This window comes from Bos indicus x Bos taurus, chromosome X (genome assembly GCF_003369695.1).
Source record: "Bos indicus x Bos taurus breed Angus x Brahman F1 hybrid chromosome X, Bos_hybrid_MaternalHap_v2.0, whole genome shotgun sequence".
Taxonomy (NCBI): Eukaryota; Metazoa; Chordata; class Mammalia; order Artiodactyla; family Bovidae; genus Bos; species Bos indicus x Bos taurus.
This window is the reverse complement of record NC_040105.1, coordinates 1,158,372-1,177,053: the sequence shown is the minus strand read 5'-3', so window position 1 is coordinate 1,177,053 and position 18,682 is coordinate 1,158,372. Positions and strand designations below refer to the sequence as shown.

Below are 18,682 nucleotides of genomic sequence, written 5' to 3'. Positions count from 1 at the left end.
CTTCAGCGTGGTTCTCATGCCATAAGCTGACATGCGTGTGTGGAATCAATGAAAAGTAGGATGCCCCAGAAATGCATACGGGTGTGTGTGTGTGTGTGTGTGTGTGCTCAGTCGCTCAGTCGTGTCAGATTCTCTGCAATCCCATGGACCATAGCCCGCCCAGCTCCTCTGTCCATTGGATTCTCCAGGCAAGGACACTGGAGTGGGTTGCCTCACCCTTCTCCAGGGCATCTTTGCAGGCGGATTGCATTGCAAGCGGATTCTTTGAGCCACCAGGGAAGTCCCCCAGACAAGCATGCTTTTGGCCAATGCAGGCTGGAGAAAGCGTATCTTCAGCAGATACATTGAATCAGCCACAGTTGCTCTGAGCTGTTGGCCGAGTCCCAACAGCAGAAATGGAAGCAGACACTTGGTAGGCTTCTCTGTTCACCGTCTCGAGGAAACGTTGTTCCACGTGGAGCGGTTTTCTTCCTCTGAGTCGTGTGTCTTTCTTTCCCTTCTAGCCGGAAATAACGACAGCAAAGCCCAGGAGGCCGTGAGGAGGATAAAAGAGGACACGCTCAACGACCAAGGTACCTGACTGATCTCCCCCAGACAGATGGCGCTTCTGCTTTGCTCTGGGTCCAGGTTCCTGGTGGGGCTCATGGAAGCAGCTTCGGGGAGGGGCCATGTCTCTGCTCTGGAGCATCTCTCTGAGGGCCTCTGGTCCTCCTTGGCCGGTGCAAGGCAGCAGCAAGCACGGTACCCCCCATGAGGGAGAGTGTTCCTGGTGAGATCGGGCCGTGTTTTCATTCCTTGTCCATCCCCAGGGTCCTCCGAGGCCCGTGTCCACTCAGGACTCTTTGGATGTGCCTAATGGCAGGTGCATCTGCCTCCTTCCGCTTCTTGTTTTTTTTTTAAATAATGTTATTTATTTATTCATGTGTTTTGGCCGTGCTGGGTCTTTGCTGCTGCTCCGGGTTTTTCTCTGGTTGTGGCGGGTGGGGGCTCCTGTGTAGTTGCCGAGTTCCAGCTTCTTCTGCGCTGCCTTCTGTTGTTTTGGAGCTCAGGTTCTAGAAGTTGTGGTTCACGGGCTTAGTTGTCTCCCACGGCACGTGGGATCGTCCTGGATGAGGGATTGAACCTCTGTCCCCCGCATTAGAAAAGACCCTGATGCTGGGAGAGACTGAAGGCCCGAGGAGAAGGGGGCGACAGAGGATGACATGGCTGGATGGCATCACCAACTCGATGGACGTGAGTTTGAGTGAACTCCGGGAGTTGGTGATGGCCAGGGAGGCCTGGCGTGCTGCAGTCCATGGGGTCGCAGAGAGTCAGGCACGACTGAGTGGCTGAACAACAACAGCTTACCAGAAAAAAGAAAAAAGACAAACCCATGCCACCCCAAAATGCCAATAAACCCCCAACGTGAGGTAAACAAGCAGCAAGATGCCTCTAAGAATGTTCAAAGGAATCCAAACGGAAGTAGGTATGGAAAGTGAAAGTGAAAGTCGGTCAGTTTTGTCCGACTCTTTGTGACCCCATGCTCTGTATGGGATTCTTCAGGCCAGAATACTGGAGTGGGTAGCCTCTCCCTTCTCTCCGGGGCATCTTCTCAACCCAGGGATTGAAGCCACGTCTCCCGCATTGCAGGAGGATTCTTTACCAACTGAGCCACCAGGGAAGCCCAACAATCCTGGAGTGGGTACCCTATCCCTTCTCCAGGGGATCTTCTTGACCCAGGAATCGAACCAGGGTCTCCTGCATTGCAGGAGGATTCTTTACCAACTGAGCTATGAGGGAAGCCTAAATGGATATTGGTTGTCGGTAATTACATGCTAATAAAACCTCTCTTATTTGGACCAAATAGTCATGCTGCCGCTAAGTCGTTTCAGTCGTGTCCGACTCTGTGCGACCCCATAGACGGCAGCCCACCAGGCTCCCCTGTCCCTGGGATTCTCCAGGCAAGAACACTGGAGTGGGTTGCCATTTCTGTCTTCAATGCATGAAAGTGAAAAGTAAAAGTGAAGTCGGTCAGTCATATCCGACTCTTAGACACTCCATGGACTGCAGCCTGCCAGTCTCCTCCGCCCATGGGATTTTTCCAGGCAAGAGTACTGGAGTGGGGTGCCATTGCCTTCTCCAAATAGTCATGCTCATTTAACAATAAAAAAAAAAACCCACGCCACACCACAATACCAATGAAAAAAACCCAACTCCACAAAACAAACAGGAAAATGACTTAACAATGTTCAAATGAACCCAAGTGGAAATAGATACTGGTTTTGAGTAATTACATGCTGAGAAAAGCTCTCTCATTTGGAGCAAACAGTCGTGCTAATTTACCAAGGAAAAAAAAAAAAAGAGCCACCCCTAAAATACCAATAAAACCCCTAGCGCTAGAAAACAAACAGCAAAATGGTTTGCTACTATTCAGACGGACTCAAATGGAAATAGATAAGTGACATAGTCTTCCAAGCAAACCCCGGAAGGTCGGCTTTGCTTTTGAGCATTTCACTGGTGACTCACACAAGCCACGGTGGAGTTCCCTGGTCGCGAATCCCAGGAAATGTGGTTTCTGTGCTTTGTTTTTTTTTTTTTTTAATATTTCTTGTTTGTCCCTGTGGATCTTAGTTGGGGCCCATGGGATCTTGGACCCTCGCTGAAGGGTGCGGGAGCTTTTCTTGCAGCGTGTGGGATTCTAGTTCCCTGACCAGGGATGGAACCCGGGCCCCCAGCTTGGGGAGCTCGGACTCTCAGCTGCTGGAGCACCAGGGAAGTCCCCTGTCCTTTGATTTGAAAGGGAAGAAGGCGTCCCTTGCTTTCCATCACAGTTCTGCATGTTTCACCATCAAGAGGGTCTTCCCGATCAATTTCACACCTGTCCTCCTATTCTTTCTTAAAAATGTTTTAGAATTAAAGATTATCATGTTAGTTTCAGCGATACAACCCAGCGACTCAGTGATACATATACATGTATTTCTTTTCAGGTTCTTGCCCCATGTTGGTTTCTGAGAGAATGTTGAGTAGAATTCCCTGTGCTATGTAATAGGTCCTGGCTGTGTATCTCTTCTCTATATAGTCGTGTGTGGGCTTTCTAGGCGGTACTAATGATAACCCGCCTGCAATGCAGGAGACGCAGGTTTGATTCCTGGGTCGGGAAGATCGCCTGGAGTAGGGAAATGGCAACCCACTCCAGTATTCTGGCCTTGGAGAATCCCATGGACAGAGGAGTCCGGTGGGCCATAGTCCATGGGGTTGCAAAGAATCAGACGCGACTTAGTGACTAAGCAACATTGAGAGCTCAGAAGGCCAAAGACAGCTTCTGAAAGGCAGGAGGAGGAGTCCAAAGGGTTTGAATGCAGGTCCCCAGAAAAGGTCTCCAGGAATCTGGTTCCGAGTGGACCCCCTCCGGTTCTCCTCTGCTGTGTGTTCCACATGGAGCGATTCTTCTGGGCCATGGTTCGCCCGCTGGGTGAAGCCGGCCGGCCGGAAGGGGTCTGGCAAGGATGCCACGTGCTCAGAGGCAGGCGTTGCCACACCTCCGTCTTGGAGCTCCAGGTGCGGTGGTCTCTCTGTCTGGGCAACGGGCCGCCCACCTGTGTGTGTCCTGAACCGCCCTCCTCGCCTGCAATCTGCCTTCTAGGACTCGCTGGCTTACACTCGGGAGAGTTTTCAGCTCTCCCCTTGTTCCAGCCTCATATTGACATCAGTCCTCCGCTCCGTGCCTGCGGATAAGCGGGGGCGTGGACAGGGAGGGCAGGCCGTGGGGTTTCCAGGGTTGGTGCATCGCTGCCTTGGCCATCTGCCTGATCCTTGTCCTAGGCGTGGGCGCGTGCCTGTCAGACGCCTGCCCTGACGTGCCCTTGGAGGGTTCTCGTTTCGAGTGCTTGATTGACGTGCCTTTAAAGGCATCCACATTGGAGACCTTCGGAAGGAGTCCACGTGGCAGCCTGGGATGGCAAGCCATATCTAAATGATGCCCGTCATGGGTTTTCTGGGCTGGACTTATCCTTGGAAACCCTCCCTACAGAAAGATGTCTCCCGTTCGGAGCAAATTGCATGATCACCTGCTCATAAAATGGTACTCGAGATTATGTTAAGATTCCTTTAGGAGTTGTTCAGTCGCTAATCGTGTCTGGCTCTTTGCAGCCCTGTGGACTGCAGCATGCCAGGCCTCCCTGTCCATCACCATCTCCCAGAACTTGTTCAAATTGATATGCATCGAGTCAGTGATGCCATCCAACCATCTCATCCTCTGTCACCCCCTTCTCCTCCCACCTTCAATCTTTTCCAGCATCAGGGTCTTTTGCAATGAGTCAGCTCTTCGCATCAGGTAGCCAAATATTGGAGTTTCAGCTTCAGCATCAGTCCTTCCAACGAATATTCAGGACTAACCCTAACTGGTTTGATCTCCTGTCAGTCCAAGGGATTCTCAACACTCTTCTCCAACACCACAGTTCAAAAGCATCAGTTCTTCGGCGCTCAGCAAATTCTGGGTGTGTGCGGGAGGCTGATGCATTTGAGTGGATCCTAAGCTCCAGAGACAGAAATGGCAACCTGCTCCAGTATTCTTACCTGGAGAACCCCACAGACAGAGGAGCCTGATGGGCTACATGGGGTTACAGTCCATAGGGTTGCCAAGAGCTGAGCGACTAACTGCTAAATTCATAGAGACACCGTTATGGGTTACATGGTGGTGGTGGGTCCCTTCAAAAAATATCATCCATGGATGAGACAGTAAATGAAACATGGGTCCACGCGTACAAGGGAATCAGCCATAACGAGGAAGGGAATTCTGACACCTGCTTCTGCGTGGGTGAAGCTCGAAGTCATGATGATGAATGAACTAAGCCAGACCCAGAGGACAAGTCCTGTAGGATTTCCACTGTTAGGACATCCCTAGAGGAGCCTGGAAAATCCCATAGGCGGAGGAGCCTGGTAGGCTGCCGTCCATGATGGGGTCACGGGGAGTCAGACACAACTGAGTGACTTCACTTTTCACTTTCATGCATTGGAGAAGGAAATGGCAACCCACTCCAGTGTTCTTGCCTGGAGAATCCCAGAGATGGGGGAGCCTGGTGGGCTGCTATCTGTGGGGTCGCACAGAATCGGACACGACTGACGTGACTTAGCAGCAGCAGCAGCAGCAGCAGAGAAGCGTGGGAGTTCGAGTGGTAAAAGAGACGTGGGTTTGATGCCTGGGTGGGGAAGATGCCCTGGATGAAGGCATGGCACCCTACTCCAGTATTCTTGCGTGGAGAATCCCATGGACAGAGGAGCCTTGCAGGCTACATTCTGTGGGGTCACAAAGAGTCAGACACGGCTGAGAGACTTCATTTTCACTTTCACCGAATTTACAATCTTTACCTTTTACTTGGATTTAATTTAATTTCCGTAACCACACAGCCTTTAACAATATGAGGTATCAAGTTTTAGGAAAGCCCATTCTTTTTCCAGAAGATTGCCAAAAAAAAAAAAAAAAGAAAGAACATTCGAATAAGAAACAGAAGTGCTTGCCTAATCTAAGAGGGTAAGGAAAATGAAAGTTTTAGGTGCTCAGTCGTGTCTGACTCTTTCTGACCCCATGGACTGAGGATGATGGTGCTGATGACAGAGTGGCCATGACGGGGATGATGGGGGTGGGGATGCGCTGAGGATGGTGGAGCTGAGGATGGTGCTGATGGTGCTGATGACAGAATGTCAGTGATGACGACGATGGTGCTGTTGCTGCTGCTGGTGGCGGTGGGGATAGCGGTAATGATGACATGGTGATGCTGATATAAATGATGATCATTACGGCTCTCTTGTCCACCGCAGTTATTATCACGTAAAATCAGTTAATTCTGGAGGTGATGCCCAGAGACATTAATGGGCTCCCCGGGGATGCCAGGGTAGCTGCTGATTCTATCTGATTTGTGTCTGTCCTCCACAATTTGCTTTTTCCGCTACGTTATGCCAGAGACTCATTATTTCAGTGGATTCCCGGTGTCCTGTGTGGTGACATGCTTAATTTAATTGTCAGAAGCGACATCAGCAGGAGCTGATTGGAGCTGTCTGTTTGACCTTGCACGCAGCACTTCCTTAATTTTCGGGTCTTCTCTCCTGAGCTGAAATTTTGCAACTTTTGTTCAACTGCGAGAACCAGCTTTTCCTCTGATACCCCCCAGAATGAATGAATTCATGTTCGTCTTCTGTTCGTTGAAACCTTTGTCCCTGGATGAAGGGCTTACTGCTGAGAAATGTGATCTCGTCTCACATTTGTGGCATTTCAGCCTTGCTTTTGCATAAAGCATTTATCAGACTTATTTCTAGTCAACTGTGGCCGTTGGATATGGTTTGTGTTGATTAAAATACGCCTTTCAGGATAATATAAAAGTAGAAACTCCTCCTTTACTTCTCAATTTTCTTATTTTACAGCTGCAATTGTAACCTTATCCTTCCGTCCATCTCAAGGCTGGAATTTGCAGGGTATAAAAAGCTTCTTTTGAAAGACCTTTCTCGATGAAATCAATTGCACCCCAGATAACTTCTTCATGTGGATACATGGTTACTGAGACAGGACATTTCCTCCCAGGAAATGTAAGGCAGAAAAAAAGAATCAATTTCTTCTTTAGTCTGTTCCCTAAAGAACCATCTGAAGGTTGCAGAGACAAATTCAGGGAGGGATGGTCGCTCTTCTCTTTTTATTCTTTTCCGAGTCCTATTTTGTCCAAATCTGAAGGACATGAATTCTGATAAGAAAATACCTCCTGTCTGGCGTCCCTTCCCAGCTACGTGGAGAGTGTTCGACAGGGAAAGAAACTTTGTCCACGTTTCTAGTACATGTGGGCTTCTTAGGAGAAAAGAAAGTGAAGTCGCTCTGTCGTGTCTGACTCTTTGCGACCCCATGGACTGTAGCCCCCACCAGGCTCCTCCGTGTATGGGATTTTCCAGGCAAGAATACTGGAGTGGATTGCCATTCCCTTCTCCAGGGGGTCTTCCCCACCCAGGGATCGAACCCGGGTCTGCCACGTTGCAGGCAGACTCTTTACCAACTGAGCCACCAGGGAATCCCATCTTCTTAGGAGGCTCGGTGGCAAGGACTTCCCTGCCAATGCCGGAGACACGGGTTCCATCCCTGGGTCGGAAAGATCCCCTGGAGGAGGGAATATAAATCGACGCCAGTCTTCTCTCCTGGGGTCGCAAAGAGTCGGACGCGACTGAGCGACTTTGCTCTCGTGCATCCTAGGGCGAGCACCTCTTCAGTGGTAGCTTGATTCAGGGTTATCGCTGCCGTGGTATGGGCAGAGCTAACAACTGACGCATTCTCGGGAGAAATCGTGAGGTCAGCTTTTCAAAGGAGACGTCTTACCCTCCTGAATTGTCTTCCTTGTCATCGGAGACTCTTCTCTGCTGTCCCGCTGTCCCGGGAGTCTCAGGAAGCCGGTCCCATCCGACGGTGTCCTTCCTACTCTCCCTCCATGGCTGACCCCACCCTCCAGCCCACAGACCCGACACCCGCTTGAGTTCAGTGGCCGTGCTCAGCCAGACAGAGACCATGGCTGATGGAACTTGAGAACAGTTCTCCAGGACTTAGAGGTTGTGTTTATGAATTAAAAAAAAAATTTTTTTTAAAGCCTGCTAGATATGCAGAGTATATCATGAGAAACGCTGGGCTGGAAGAAGCACAAGTTGGAATCAAGATTGCCGGGAGAAATATCAATAACCTCAGATATGCTGATGACATCACCCTTATGGCAGAAAGTAAAGAGGAACTAAAAAGCCTCTTGGTGAAAGTGAAAGAGGAGAGTGAAAATGTTGGCTTAAAGCTCAACATTCAGAAAATGAAGATCATGGCATCTGGTCCCATCACTTCATGGCAAATAGATGGGGAAACAGTGGAAACAGTGTCAGACTTTATTTTTTTGGGCTCCAAATTTTTTCACACTCAATACTAGGTTAATGAAGAGACCTACGTTAAGGAAACTTAAGTGTTTGTTTTTTTTCCAGAGAGACATCAAAGTGAATCCGTTTACCGCAGACTGGGACTTGAGCCCACGTGGCTGGGACTCAAACCCAGCCCAAACCCCCGGTTACCTGCTTTTGGGAGCTAATGCAGCTCAGGTTCTTGATATCTCATCACAGAAAGAATTCAGGGAGAGACAAAGTGGTCTGTAAGAAGTGTATTTACTCAGATGCAGAGAGAAGTGCACTGCACAGAGTGTGGACCATTGCAGAGGGCGAGTGCAGCAATATATATATATTTTATTATGTATTTATTTTATTCTCTGCTGTGCTGGGTCTTCACTGTTGCATGGGCTGCTCCCTAGCTGTGGGTGAGCAGGGCTCCTCTCTAGCTGTGGCGCACGGCTTCTCACTGCCTGTTGAGGGTGTCAGGAGTTGTGGCTCCCGGGCTGAAGAGCACAGACTCACTTGTTGTGGTACACGGCCTTAGTCGCCCTGCTTCCTGTGGGATCTTCCCGGATCGGGCACTGATCCAGCGTCTCCTGCATTGGCAGGTGGATACGCAACCGCTGAGGCACCAGGGAAGCCCCTTGAATGTTTTAATTCGGCCCGCTGAGCCCGGAGGGCCCATGGACAACCTTTTTCTATATCCTCTGGGCCACGTTTCGCCTTTGAAGGCAATGCTTTGAAGGCAATGTGGCCGTACAGAAACGTGGTTATGCTTCCCCATCAGACTGACTTGCCCAAATGGACTTACTTATAAAACAGAAACAGAGTCACAGACTTAGAGAAGGATTTTATGGTTGTCGAGGGGAAGGATGGGAGCAGGGATAGTCAGGGAGTCTGGGATGGACATGGACACACTGCTGTATTTAATATGGAGAACCAGCAAGGACCTGCTGGACAGCACAGGGAACTCTGCTCAATACTCTGTAATAACCTTATGGTTCCCAGGGGGAAGGATGGGGGAAGGGATAGTCAGGGAGTTTGGGATGGACGTGGACACACTGCTGTGTTTAACATGGAGAACCAGCAAGTTGCTGCTGGACAGCACAGGGAACTCTGCTCCATGTCACGTGGCAGCCTGGATGGGAGGGGAGTTTGCGGGAGAAGGGATCCTCGTATATGGACGGCTGAGTCCCCCTGCTGCCCGGAGCAGGAGCTCCGCCCCTGCAAAGGTCATGAGGAAGGAGGCTGGGCATACGCAAAGGTGGGATCGAACCTCAGGAGTCCCCCTGGAAATTCTTGAGCATTTACCCCCAAAACCAGAGTCTGCCTACTTTCTGCTTTGTGCTCTCACCTACACCTCTAACTTTACGGGGGGCTGTCCCCCACTACCTCTCTCTGAAAAAAGAGTTCACTTACAGCTCCAGTTAATAAAGTTCCTGGGTGTGATAATGTTTCAACCTACAAACTCCTTTGGAAGTCCTCTAGCCTGCCTGAATAGGTTTTTCTGGCCACATGTGATTGCTCAGAGCCTCCCAACTGTGAGAGGCATGAGATGTTCTAAACTGTCTAAATACAGATTCCTTTGAGTAGTTAAAAGATTGATTAGAAATTGTATTGGTGAGGGGTTTTTCACTTGTTGGGCCAATGTTTGCTGCTGAGTCTCCATATCCCTTACCTGCTGTGTCCCTGGCAGTGTATTGATTAATATAATTGGTGTAAATAGTAGCTTTAATGTTTGTAACCTTGGACCCTTGAGTTAATTCTTTTTCTTGTTATAGCCCACCACACCTTTGCCCTATAGGAATGCAACTTTATCTAATGCTTTTGGAGGGTGGCGCCTGACTTTAGAATAATCACCTTTAGAGAAAAATAAGTTTCTTAAAATGTTAACAGGTCTCCGGGCCAGAAGATGATGCAAATCACCTAAGCTTTTGCATATGATAAGTTTGCAGGAAGAAAGCCTGGCTTACTGCATGACTCTACCCCTTCCCCCATTATCCTCTATGCATAACTTAAGGTATAAAAACTACTTTGGAAAATAAAGTGCGGGCCTTGTTCACAGAAACTTGGTCTCCCCATGTCGTTCTTTCTCTCACCTTCTGGCTGAATTATTCAGCCTCTTTTCTCCACTGAATTTCCTCACTGAGCTATCCTTATTCTATTCTATTGCTCTTTATATCCTTAATTAACGTTTAAATAAGCTGTGGTTTCCTGATTGCCGATGCCGTCTCCCCTTCGAAACCCCTGACTCCACCGGGGCTGGACCCCGGCACCCTGCTGTCCCCCTGAAACCATCACGACAGTGTTCATCGCCTGTTCCGTTCAGTCGCTCAGTCGTGTTCGACTCTTTGCAACCCCATGCACTGCAGCACGCCAGGCCTCCCTGTCCATCACCAACTCCCGGAACTTACTCAAACTCACGTCCATCGAGTCCGTGATGCCATCCAGCCATCTCATCCTCTGTCGTCCCCTTCTTCTCCCGCCCTCAATCTTTCCCAGCATCAGGGTCTTTTCCCATGAGTCAGTTCTCAACATCAGGTGGCCAAAGGATTGCACCTTCCCACATTCCATATGCTGTTGATTCTGGGCACTGATATAAAGTTGATGGAGACACAGCCTGTGTCTGTCACCAGGTACGCGGGGCAACACGGCTCCTCTGCCTCCGCCAGTGACGGAGAACTGTTTTTTCAGATTTACAGATAATTCTCTCCCTGCCTTCTCCTCCTTCTGCCTTCGGCAGTGAGCTCACATATTCTGATGATGTTTTTGTAAAATAACAGACTTAATTTTCATTACGGTTGAAGACATTTTTGTTTTAGAATGTTATCAGCGCGAAAATTGAAAATTCAATTTAATGAAAGTGTGTCTGTGCGTCTGTATCTGTGAGTTTCTGTGTGTATGTATCTATATATTTCTCTTTTTACTTGTATCTATCTATAGATTATAATATCTATTCAAGCTAAATAGGTGTCTATTAAGTATAAATAGGTATTTAAATTGTATCTATACATGGTACTTGTAGATATCTGTTTGTAAACAGATGCAGTGATTATTCTGTGTATATTTTTATTCTAACATTTTTTTTGAACATTTGTATTTTATATTACAGTATAGCTGATTCACTTGTAGCTCAGCTGGTAAAGAATCCGCCTGTAATGCAGGAGACCTGGGTTCGATCCGTGGGTTGGGAAGATCCCCTGGAGAAGGGAAAGGCTCCCCACTCCAGTATTCTGTCCATGGGGTCCCAAAGAGTCACACACAACTGAGCAGCTTTCACTTCCATAGCTGATTCACAATATTGTGTTATTTTCAGGTATATAGCGGAGTGATTCAGTTATACTGAATGCATGAATCTGAATGTATGTATCTATTCTTTTTTCAAATTCTTTTCCCATTTAGGGTATTACAGGATTTTTTTTTTTTTTTTCAGTGTTAATTCTATCACAGAATATTGACTAGAGTTAACCGGTGCTATACAGGAGGTCTTTGTTGATTATCTGTTTTATATATTGTAGTTTCTGTATTTTATCCCAACCTCCTAATTTATGCCTTCCCATTTTACCCTTTGCTAACCTTAAGTTTGTTTTCTAAGTCTGTGACTATGCTTCTTTTTTTTTTTTTTGTAAATAAGTTCATTTGGGTAATATTTTAAAAACCGACATTTAAGTAATAGTATATGACGTTTGTCTTTCTCTGACTTCCTTCGCTCAGTATGATAATATCCAGGTTCATCTCTGTTGCTGCAAATGGCATCATGTGGCTGTTTCTGATGGATAATATTCCCTTGTACATGTGCACCATGGCTTCCTATCCAGTCATCTGTGGATGGACACTTAGGTCGCTTTATTTGAGTTGTTTAGGTTCTTAGCTTTGCCCGGTTTGTACAGAGAAGCTGAAGAAAGAGAACGGTGGTTTGGATGAGCTTTCTTGAACAGACACGGAGGCCGAGGTGGTTAAGACAGAGAATGACTTGTTGATCGTGGCCGTGTAGTTGCTCAGGCATGTCTGACAGTCTTTCAGCCCCGTGGACTGTAGCCCGCCAGGCTCCTCTGTCCGTGGGATTTTCCAGGCCAGAATACTGGAGTGGCCTGCCATTTCCTCCTCCAGGGGGTCTTCCCGACCCAGGGATTTGAACTCGGATTCCCTGCATCAGTAGGTGGGTTTTTCATCACTGAGCCCCCGAGAAAGCTGAGGGGTGAGTACCCTTACCTGCAGCCCGTCTTCGTGCCTGGTTGATCGGTGGTTTGGAAAGCTGGGTTTTCACCTGTTTTTCCCTGGACACAGAAATCCGCCTACATCCATCCCACGTCCTGCCACCTACACGGCCTCTGTGTATCTTGATGATTTTCCAAAACAAGAACAGTTAATCTGTTCAAATTCCCCTCTAGCATCTCACTTACCCGAGTCGATCACAGCCGCCTCTGCACGAAACCTGGAAAGGTGATTTCAGGACGAACATGCTGGGAGGTCTGATCACTCATGCCTGCCAGAGTTCTCTATGGTTTCGCTGCGAGATCTTCATTCTCTTCTGTTTCATATTGTATCTCGTCTTATTTCTTTTCTTTGAAGGAAGGATAGCTGGTTTACAATGCTGTGTTAGCTTCGGGTGTACGGCAAAGGGACTCTTATATGTATGCATAGATTCTTTCTCAGACTCTTTTACATTGCAGGTTATTTCAGGATACTGAATATTCTTCTTTGTGCTATACAGGAGGACCTTGCTGGTCATCTGTCTCATATATTTCTTGTTGTTGTTCAGTGGCTCAGTCGTGTTCGATTCTTTGTGACCCCATGGACTGCAGCACACCAGGCCTCCCTGTCCATCACCAACTCCCGGAGTTCACTCAAACTCATGTCCATTGAGTCAGTGATGCCATCCAGCCATCTCATCCTCTGTCGTCCCCTTCTCCTCCTGCCCGCAATCCGTCCCAGCATCAGAGTCTTTTCCATTGAGTCAACTCTTCACATGAGGTGGCCAAGGGATTGGAGTTTCAGCTTCAGCATCAGTCCTTCCAATGAACACCCAGGACTGGTCTCCTTTAGGATGGACTGGTTGGATCTCCTTGCAGTCCAAGGGATTCTCAAGAGTCTTCTCCAACACCACAACTCAAAAGCATCAATTCTTCTGTGCTCAGCCTTCTTGATGATCCATGACTACTGGAAAAAACCATATCTTTGACTGTATAGACCTTTGTTGGCAAATTGATGTCTCTGCTGTTTAATATGCTGTCTCTGTTTGTTATAGCTTTCCTTCCAAGGAGCAAGTATCCTTTAATTTCATGGCTGCAGTCACCATCTGCAGTGATTTTGGAGCCCCCCAAAATGAAGTCTGTCACTGATTCCATTGTTTCCCCATCTATCTGCCGTGCAGTGATGGGACCAGAGGCCACGATCTTAGTTTTTTGAATGATGAATTTTAAACGAGCTTTTTCAGTCTCCTCTTTCGCCTTCATCAAGAAGCTCTTTAGTTCCTCTTCACTTTCTGCCATTAGAGTCATATCTGCTGCTGCTGCTAAGTCGCTTCAGTCATGTCCGATTCTGTGCGACCCCATAGACGGCAGCCCAGCAGGCTTCCCTGTCCCTGGATTCTCCAGGCAAGAACACTGGAGTGGGTTGCCATTTATCTAGAAAGGCACTAAATCCCTTCATGGTGACGTCAGCTACTCAGTTACTAGCAGGAAACCTTTTGTAAAGTCAGTGCTTGATGGCATGAATGCGTCCTTCACCAAAATCTTATATCCTGACCTTGCCTCCCCCGCCTCTCTGGAGCCATCTCTCAGAGCTATGTGAGGTGCTGTCTCCTGGGCTACAGTCCTTGTTTTTCCCCCAAATAAAAGGTAACGCACATTGTGCGTTTTTTTTTTTTGTGTGTGATAATAATATTCAAAACAACGCCTATGACAAGTGTCACGTGCTTGAGACATCCCCAAACCATCTCCCTTAAGCCTGGTCCATGGAAAAATCCTCATCCACGAAACCAGGAAGGTTGGGGGCCGCTGGATTCGAAGGGACATCCACCTGTGATTTCAAAACCAAGAGGAAACACAGCCTTTGCGGTCGTGGGCTCCAGCCTGTCTCGCTTGGATGGGATCACGCTGTGCTTTCTCAGTTAATTAGCCTCATAATGGGTCTATTTGCTTTTATTCTGCAAATATTCCTCTGGATTCATATAGCTTTGCAATGCCGGTTTCTCTGAAGTTGATTTAAGGAAGTGCCTGGAGGTGGTTGGGCTTCCCAGGTGGCTCAGTGGTGAAGAATCCACCTGCCAATGCAAGAGAGGCAGGAGACACAGATTCGATCCCTGGGTCGGGAAGATCCCCTGGAGGAGGGCATGGCAACCCACTCCGATATTCTTGCCTGGAGCATCCCATGGGCAGAGGAGCCTGGTGGGCTACAGTCCACGGGGTGGCAGAGTTTTGGACATGAGTTAGCGACGCAGGACACACGCGGGGTGGAGGTGGCCGGCATCGTTTTTATTCAGCCCAAGGGGGCTTTTCTGTCTTGCAAGATTCTGCTTTGTATTCTTCTGCTCACCGATGGGGGTGGTATCAGAGGTTGCCTCTGACAGCCGGATGGGGAACGTCAAAGCTTGTTCTAAGAAACAGCACGGGCTAGCAGATTGCCCCCCGCCGCCTCGCCCCCTGGCACCAGTTTCTCTGTTACTCTCTTTATGCTTGGAAATAAATTCCTAGTCCAGGAAAGTGTTCTCCGAGGTGCCGTTCCGCACAGTCCTGCATCATCCCGTTGGTCTCTTTATGATGGTCTTTCAAGGAGGTCGGCAGCGTTCCAGGGTTATTCCGGCAGGCTCAGATATTTTTTTTTTCCCTTTGTAAATGTTTGATGCTTTCAAACTGTGTTGCTGGAGAAGACTCTTGAGAGTCCTCTGAAGTGCAAGGAGATCCAACCAGCCCATCCTAAAAGAAATCAGTCCTGAGTGTTCATTGGAAGGACTGATGCTGAAGCTGAAGCTCCAATACTTTGGCCACATGATGGGAAGAGCTGATTCATTGGAAAAGACCCTGATGCTGGGAAAGATTGAAGGCGGGAGGACAAGGGGACGACAGAGGATGAGATGGTTGGATGGCATCACTGACTCGATGGATGTGAGTCTGAGTCAACTCCGGGAGTTGGTGATGGACAAGGAGGCCTGGCGTGCTGCAGTCCATGGGGTAGAAAAGAGTCCGTTTATGCGATACAGTTAAGACTTATAAGATACAATTAAAGAAATTCAACTAGGTGAAGCAATATTATTGTTGTGATCCTATGTTGATGGGATTAACTTGATGACATGGCAGCTCACCTCAAGAAGTCAGAATATTTCCAATGACCAGAAACTCCGTAAGAGCTCTGCTGACTAACTGAATAATGAGTGCGAAAATCTGAAACATGTCTGAATAATTGCTTAAAATTTTTGAAATAAGCTCTGCCTTGTTACTGAAATTTCTCCCGTTTCTAATTCTGCCAGAAAGAAAATTAACATCAGCAACTTCCATTTGTTAAGTCTCTACAAGGTGTCAGGTGCTGTTCTGATAGTCTTCTATGCGTTAGTTTATTTTTTTAAATTATTGATTTTATATTGGAGTAGCGTTGATTAACAGTGTGGTGAAGTGACTCAGTTACACATATGCATGGACCTATTCTTTATCAAATTCTTTTCCCGTTTTGCTTATTACAGAGTATTGAGCAGACTTCCCTGTGCTGTCCAGCAGGTCCTTGCTGGTTCTCCATGTTAAATACAGCAGTGTGTCCATGTCCATCCCAGACTCCCTGACTATCCCTTCCCCCATCCTTCCCCATGGTGACCATAATGCTATTACAGAGTATTGAGCAGAGTTCCCTGGGCTGTCCAGCAGGTCCTTGCTGGTTATCCATAGTGTTTTGGTTTTTTTTGGTCTGACTGCAAGGCATGTGGGATCTTAGTTCCCCAACCAAGGGTCGAACCCCCATCACCTGCATTGGGAACGTGGAGTCTTAACCAGTAGGCGACCAGGGCAGTCCCTGGTGATGTGTTTTACATACAGTATTAGTGGTGTTTATATTGTTTTTTTTTTGCAGCATCTTAAAAAAGTGATACATATAACCATGTGTGCAAAACAGAAACTCACTCACAGACATCGAAAAGAAACCTGTGGCTAGCAGGGGGCAAGGGGTGGGGAGGGGTGAACACTGAAAGCTGGAGGTTGACATATGAGAGATTTTTTATTTACTATTAACCTGTAGTTGATTTTACAGTGTTGTTAGTTTCAGCTGTACAGCAAAGAGATTCATTTATACGTTTATATAGGCATATTCTTTTCCATTATAGGTTGTTAAAGTGAAAGGGTCTGTCGTGTCCAGCTCTTTGCAACCCCAGGGACTATCGCCTGCCAAGCTCCTCTGTCCCTGGGATTCTCCAGGCAAGGGTACTGGAGTGGGTTGCCATGCCCTCCTCCAGGGGATCTTCCCGACTCGGGGATCGAACCTGCGTCTCCTGCATTGCAGGCGGATTCTTTATCGACTGAGCTAGCAGAGAAGAACCAGGGTGGACATTAGACAGCTCTCGTCGGCAGTTGTGGGGTGCAAGCCTTTCTCCGTGGCCACCATATTTATAGTCAACACAGCATCTTGTTTACATGACAGACACCAGCCTTGCAGCTGACTCTGGGCTGGCATCCTTCCTTCTGACAATTCCCTTCAGTGCCTTGGTCAGCGTTAAGAGCAGAGAAACACACACACACATGCATACTGACAATTCCCTTTTGTGCTTTGGTTATTGTCAAGAGCAGACACACACACACACACACACAATACCCTTTAGTGCCCTGGTTAATGTAAGACCACGCACACATGCTCACACACACACACACACACTCTACAGCTTACTAAGCCTCCAATACACACTGCCTTCAGCCCCGCAGCTCCATAGAATCTCGGCGTTGGCATGAGTCACCTAATTCCATCTTTCCACCTGGTTTACCGGCGCCTGTGTAGAAGCAGCCAGGACTCTTTTTTTCTACAAGAAAAAAATGAGATCCTGGGAAAATTGCCGTTTTTATTTGTGTTTTCGTGACAACACTGTAACGACAGTCACAGCCCTGGGCAGCTCAGTAAAAGAAGAAAATAACAAAACTACAGTGAGGCCAATTCTGTGTCCGGGGAACCCTGGGGATTCTTTGAAAAGCCACGGAGCCCTGTGCTTCCTGAACCAAGACGAACTAACCGAAAATCAAACAGACAGACAAAGATTGCACAATAGCCGAGGCCGGTCCCTGCGGGGGTGGGAGGGGGGCACGGAAAAGAAAGTAGGGACGTTGCTGGGGTTTTCCAGACAAATAGAAATAGATGGAGAGAAGCGGGATGCGATTATGGGAAATGGCAGGCGCTCTGCGGGAGAAATAGCTTTCATTTATTCTATTATTTTTTTCCCTCCCCTCATGCAGTCTCTCAAACTGGAAGCCCAGAAATGCATTTTAGAAGTATAACGTGTCCAGACCACATGGGCTTCCCTGGTTACTCAGAGAGTAAACAATCCACCTGCCGTGTGGGAGACCCGGGTTCGATCCCTGGGTCGGGAAGACCCCCTGGAGGAGGGCATGGCTACCCGCTCCAGTATTCCTGCCTGGAGAATCCCATGGACAGAGGAGCCTGGCGGGCTACAGTCCAGGGGGTCGCCAAGACTCAAACACTGACACTTTCATTTTAATAACCTATGATGGAAAAGAATCTGGAAAAGAGTATGTATATATGTGTGTATAAACGAACCTCTTTGCTGGAGCCCTGAAGCTAGCAACCCTGCTAAATCAACTATAGGTGGATAGGAAAAAAAATTCTCTTGTATGTCAACCGCAGACTTCCACTGTGTCCCCCCAACCCCTCTCCCCTTTGGGAACTGTGCTGATGACGGTAACGATCAGAGGGTGTTGGAAAGCACCTGTAGAAATAGGAGGAAGGATGGCTCTCGTCTTAGGGACCGCAGGGCGCAGCCGTGCAGCAGAATCTTCACAAGGGCATTGTTGGCGTGGGAATGTGAGAGCCGCCCGCGTCTCCCCTTGCGAGCAGCTGGTTTCCAGATGGGTTGTTCTGCCTTCTGATGCCAAGTCAGCCGTCCAGCGGCCTGGGGGCTGCGGGGGTGGACAGGACAGGAGCTGAACAAACGGCCAGCCAGTCCAGACAGCAGGCATTTGGTTGGGCTAGGTCTCTGTGTGTGCACACGCTCCAGCTCAGCCTTTGGGAGCCTGAGACCAGGGAGTGAAGGGTCTGCATGTATGTGGCCTTGTTCTCCAAAACCAAGGGGCTTCCCTGGTGGCTCAGATGCTAAAGAATCTGCCTGCAATGCAGGAGACAGACCCGGGTTCCATCCCTGTGGTTGGGAAGATCCCCTGGAGGAGGGCAGGGCAACCCACTCCCGTAGCCTTGCCTGGAGAATCCCACGGACAGAGGAGCCTGGCGGGCTGCGGTCCACGGGGTCGCAAAGAGATGGACACGACTCAGCAGCTAAGGCCCAGCACTCTGAACCTTGGCTGAGGGATGCAGGGAGTAAGTGATGGAGGGACAGAGGTTCTCTGAAGCACAGCGGTTTCTGGAACACACAAAGAGATGGGGGTATTTGGCTGTAGTTTTCCAGCAGCATAGAGTGTTATGGATTGCGTGTGTGTGCATCACCAATGTTCATAGCTGGGAACTGTGACCCTTCCAGTTGGTGTTAGGACCTTTGTCAGGGGCGGTGGTGGTGATTAGGGTTAGACGAGACAGTGGAGGCAGGGTCCCCAGAGCTGATGGCGAGCTGCTGCTGCTAAGGCTCTAGTGTGCCCTAGAACGGGAGTCGGACACG

The 18,682-nt window shown here is 48.4% G+C and overlaps 1 protein-coding gene across 6 annotated transcripts in view; it reads left to right on the top strand.

Moving 5' to 3' along the window:
- Positions 1-18,682, top strand: part of DHRSX (dehydrogenase/reductase X-linked) — a 223,314-nt gene that overhangs the window by 47,475 nt on the left and 157,157 nt on the right. For all 6 annotated transcript variants that reach the window (XR_003509863.1, XR_003509864.1, XM_027535274.1 and 3 more), the window contains exon 3: positions 504-572. Coding sequence is in view for 4 of the 6 variants with exons in the window: in XM_027535274.1 (XP_027391075.1) it covers positions 504-572 (69 nt within the window). In the remaining 2 variants the exon portion in view is untranslated. The remainder of the gene's footprint in view (positions 1-503; positions 573-18,682) is intronic.